The following is a 4134-nucleotide window of genomic DNA, read 5'->3' on the forward strand; positions in this document are numbered from 1 at the left end:
TCCGCTATTACAGCTATCGCGGTCGTAGTTAAATTAGCACACTTTGAAATATAGGCAGCGATGTGACTTCGACCTGACTAAGAGAGTAAGAGATTGTAGTGGGTTCAGTACCCTAGAGGGTATGGACTCCCCCCAAACCCGAATTTGTATCCTCTGTTGTATCTCACATTTTGAGTTGATATGTGGAAAATCCAGACTGTCAAATCATTATGCACGAATCTCAAAGCAACAATAATAAGCACCAGATTAAATATGATCCGACTTTAGATAAACTGAAATCTTCAGTTACCTCAGAGAGTACGGGCAACCTCCCCACCCTCCTGTTCCCCCCTAATATCCCTAATAATTTTCAAATCAAAGCACCATGCCAAAGTGGGAATATTCAAATGATGTTTTGTTGAGAACAAAACAATTCATATACAAATAGATTATACACTAAACCAAAACTACGTGTGGATAATGTGAACTACTTCAAACTCTACACCTAAGTTCACAAATGAATTTAATACAACAGATCATGGTAAAATTTCACATGTTATGTTCTCATTAGCATATCTTTAAACAATTTAGGTGGCGATACTGGTGGAATCGCTTCCTCATGTACAATACTGGACTCCTCCAGTATCTTTCTTCTAGTTGCTTGAGATTCGCTTCCTTTTACTGAAGGTTTAGTTACATCATCTCCAGTATTAGTTATTGTACTGTTACTGAGATTCCCTGCCACAGACTTCTCTTTCGAAAGTTGTTTAGCATTTGTAATTGCTGATGTGAAAACACCTGATTCTCTTAAACCCCGAATAATAGACTACAGGAAAAGAAAAAGAAAAAAGGATTATGAGTAGTATAGGATAAAGGATAAAGGAAATACTTCAATTAGTAGAAGGCAACAATTTACCATTGGTGCATAAATGCGGGTTAAAATGCCCTTCCGTAGGAGTTTGAGATTGGTTTGCTTGTCAGTCCATACAACATGCTCGTTGTACCTGACAGATAGAAGTGCTAATGTCTAGATGTGTAGAGGAAATCTCAAAATATTTTAATAATTAAGTAGAAAAGAAGTGGCTAAATGATGTATGAAAAGTTGCAACAATTACCAGTTGTGCATTTCCTCGTCAGTGGCAGTTGAAGCAACAATAAAAGCCTGTCATATAAAACAATTGGTAAATGGTAATATTTTAAATCAACAAGTTAGAAAATTAAAGTAAAATGAAACTCAATGTTATCTATTATTTTTAATTAATTTTATGGAAGTGCATTTTAAATCTCTGAAGAACTTTATTTAACTCAAATTCGAAGTTAATTATTAAAAAAATGTTAATAATTGCACAGTGCCAAATTATTGCTCTCACTACATAGAAGATACCTGTAACTTGCAAGGAGGACAAACAACTAAAAAAAACACTTACTAATCTGTCAAATTCTAAGATAAAGCATCTCTTGACATCATCTTTTGTCGGCTTGCAACCACATCTATCTCGCCTTGATGTTAAATCTGAGAACTTTGTATATGTATAATGCAATATTGCCGCCTCTTCCAATTTAATCTCACTAAACAAAAAAAAAAAATAAGGGACAGATTCAACGTTTTAATAAACTGCCAGAAGAAACAAGAAATGATGCTAACTGGAGAAAACTGATGTCTGTTTCAGTGTCCCACGTGACACCAAAGCAATACAATTAGGTATCTTAACTGTATAATTGAACAGAGAAAGATAATGAAGTTAGAGCATCTTACTTTGGTGTCTTCATGTAATTATGCCATCTGTGGGCCCCGTTGGGTCTGAGGTGATCTTGAACCCGAGCAGCAGATTTGCCATTTCCGTAAGTTAGAAAATAATTTGGATTGTTACGTGTTGCTTCCTTGTACAAACCAAAGTACGTCTCTTTTGGGAGGTGATCATAATTTTTCTTAAACATTGACACCTAAAATGATACAAGCATGGCACATACATGTTAGAAAGAATAACACAAAAATGTTTTTACTTAAATTGGACGGTGTTACCCAAAGTGATACACAATTTGATCCCAAAATTCCAAATATAGCCCCAGAAAAAATTTAAACCAGAAGCATTAAATTGAAGTATCCAAGTTAATACTATACTTACCTCAGTGAAAGGATCTTTAATATTATCTCGTTCAACACTACTTTCCTGAATCAAAACAAAAAAACATCAGATAAGATATCCCCATGCTAAACTTTGATGTAACGAGTATAACAAAAAGTAAAACACTTACATAGTTCGGAAAAATAACCATGTCAACATTTTCAGGCGTGTCAGAAAGCAACCGCCTCAAGGAGTACTCCTGGGCTCCGGCTGGGTGTATTAGCTCATCAGTGTCAAGATGTATGATCCATTCCATGCCATCACTCTTTTTTCAATGAAATGCAATTTTGAAAATGAAATTAATAGAAGAAACATTAATAAATCAAGTAAAAATTTCTAGGCACTGATATGTGCATAAGAATGGTTGAAAGTTATAATCTGATGGTGTCAAGAGGAGTGCCATTTGTAACAGATGCAAAGAAAAATCAAAATAAGAATTAAAATTTTGTTATCTACGGATACACAATCTAACTTTTGTAATAATTGAAGTTATCAATTAAGAATAGAGCATACCCTTGCCATAACAATAGCCATCTCCATGTTAAGTGATTGCTTAACAAATAGTTCATAGTTGCAGGGCTTGTAAAAGAATCCTGCTAACCATGTCTCATTCCAAATGCGACTGTGCATGAACAATATGAAATGTTAGAAAGACAAACTTGTTTTGAAGTGTAAAAATGTGAAAATCATAAAAATTAATCCAAATAATTTCTTTCCTAGGATGGAGAGAGACTCACCTTCTTGTTTGTTTCTCTTCAAGCTCTTTAGTTCTATAAATAACTTTGACACCCTGTCCAGAAATCAATTTGTCATAATCTAACAAGTCATATAAGGAGAATTATAAATAAATACTGTGATATAAAACTGTGAAGAACTGCGCTTACACGAATGGATTCTAGAACTGAAGTAACACTGGGCTTTGCAGCCTCTCCCTCCACAAAAAGGAAGAATCTAGAAACACCAATCACCTTGTGGTAGTACAACCATGGAAGAATTTGTTGTAGGCCAGCAGATGTGCTGGTTGTTATACATATCTGAAGTTAAACCAAAATCGTGCACGAGAAAAAATTCAGAAGCTGTTCACAAGTCGACAAAGCATTACAGTTCATGTTCTGCTCATTGGTAAACACTCGAGAATTATGTACAGGAGAGGTCAAAACAATTAACTTTAACAGAGCTTATACTTGATTCTTTTTTATTTTAAATTACCCTTTTGGTTGATTATCACAATTAATGAATCATAACAAAAGTGACCTGCCTATGATAAACACTGCATCTCCAAATGGGACTAGATCTTCCTATACAATTGACTCCATAACAACATAAATTAAAACGAAAGAAATCTGGTGATCCAAAGGAAATACCAATTTGAATGCTAGAAAGCAATGCACATTTAAATAACGAGAAATTCTACACTTGGAGGAGAACTATTTACTGAAACATTAGGTCCAAAAGTCCCAAGTCACTTCCTTTACCTAACTTGAGTGACCTACCAACCGAATCCGGATCTAGCAATCTAGCAAATCCCAGATCACTGAACAAAAACCGAAATCAACCAATTTATCCTGACCTTAGGTGAAATGTCGGACTCGAGATCGAAATTCCAGCCACGAAAGAAGGGGAAAGAAGACGAAGAGCCTCGGCTTAGGATCTCAGAGCAATCAGAACTGGAGCCGGTGTGAGTAGATACAGTCTCGAAGAACGAACGGGAGGATCCAAGAGGGCTGTTATCCATGCCAGGGAAGCTCTGTCGATCGGTAGGCCAGGCGGAGGTGGGGTCGTTGAGGCCACCGCGCCACTGGAGAACAAAGGCGAATGCGGCGAGGAGGAGAGGCAGGAGGGTGAGGAGGAGGAGAACGCGGATGGCGAAAGCGGTGGTGGAGGAAGTAGATGCGGCGGCGCCTTGCCGGAGAGGCGCGTAGACGCCCGCCATTGGAGAGACACACAGAGAGAGAAGATGCAGTGATTAAAGCATTGCTTTTGTCGAATGCTTAAAGACAGCGAGAACTCTTGTCTGAAATTTTCTCCC

The 4134-nt window shown here is 37.0% G+C and overlaps 1 protein-coding gene across 1 annotated transcript; it reads right to left on the reverse strand.

The window, feature by feature from the left end:
* Positions 1-346: 346 nt before the first annotated feature.
* LOC144568203 (glycosyltransferase-like At2g41451) lies at positions 347-4134 on the reverse strand. Its single transcript, XM_078318476.1, has 11 exons — positions 3676-4134; positions 2990-3139; positions 2843-2895; positions 2619-2727; positions 2236-2370; positions 2106-2150; positions 1736-1923; positions 1407-1548; positions 1095-1141; positions 896-983; positions 347-805 (listed from the first exon to the last, which is right to left on the reverse strand). The coding sequence occupies exons 1-11, from the start codon at positions 4036-4038 to the stop codon at positions 536-538; spliced, it is 1590 nt and encodes a 529-aa protein (XP_078174602.1). The 5' UTR covers positions 4039-4134; the 3' UTR covers positions 347-535.

This window comes from Carex rostrata, chromosome 17, assembly GCF_964058835.1.
Source record: "Carex rostrata chromosome 17, lpCarRost1.2, whole genome shotgun sequence".
NCBI classification, from domain to species: Eukaryota; Viridiplantae; Streptophyta; class Magnoliopsida; order Poales; family Cyperaceae; genus Carex; species Carex rostrata.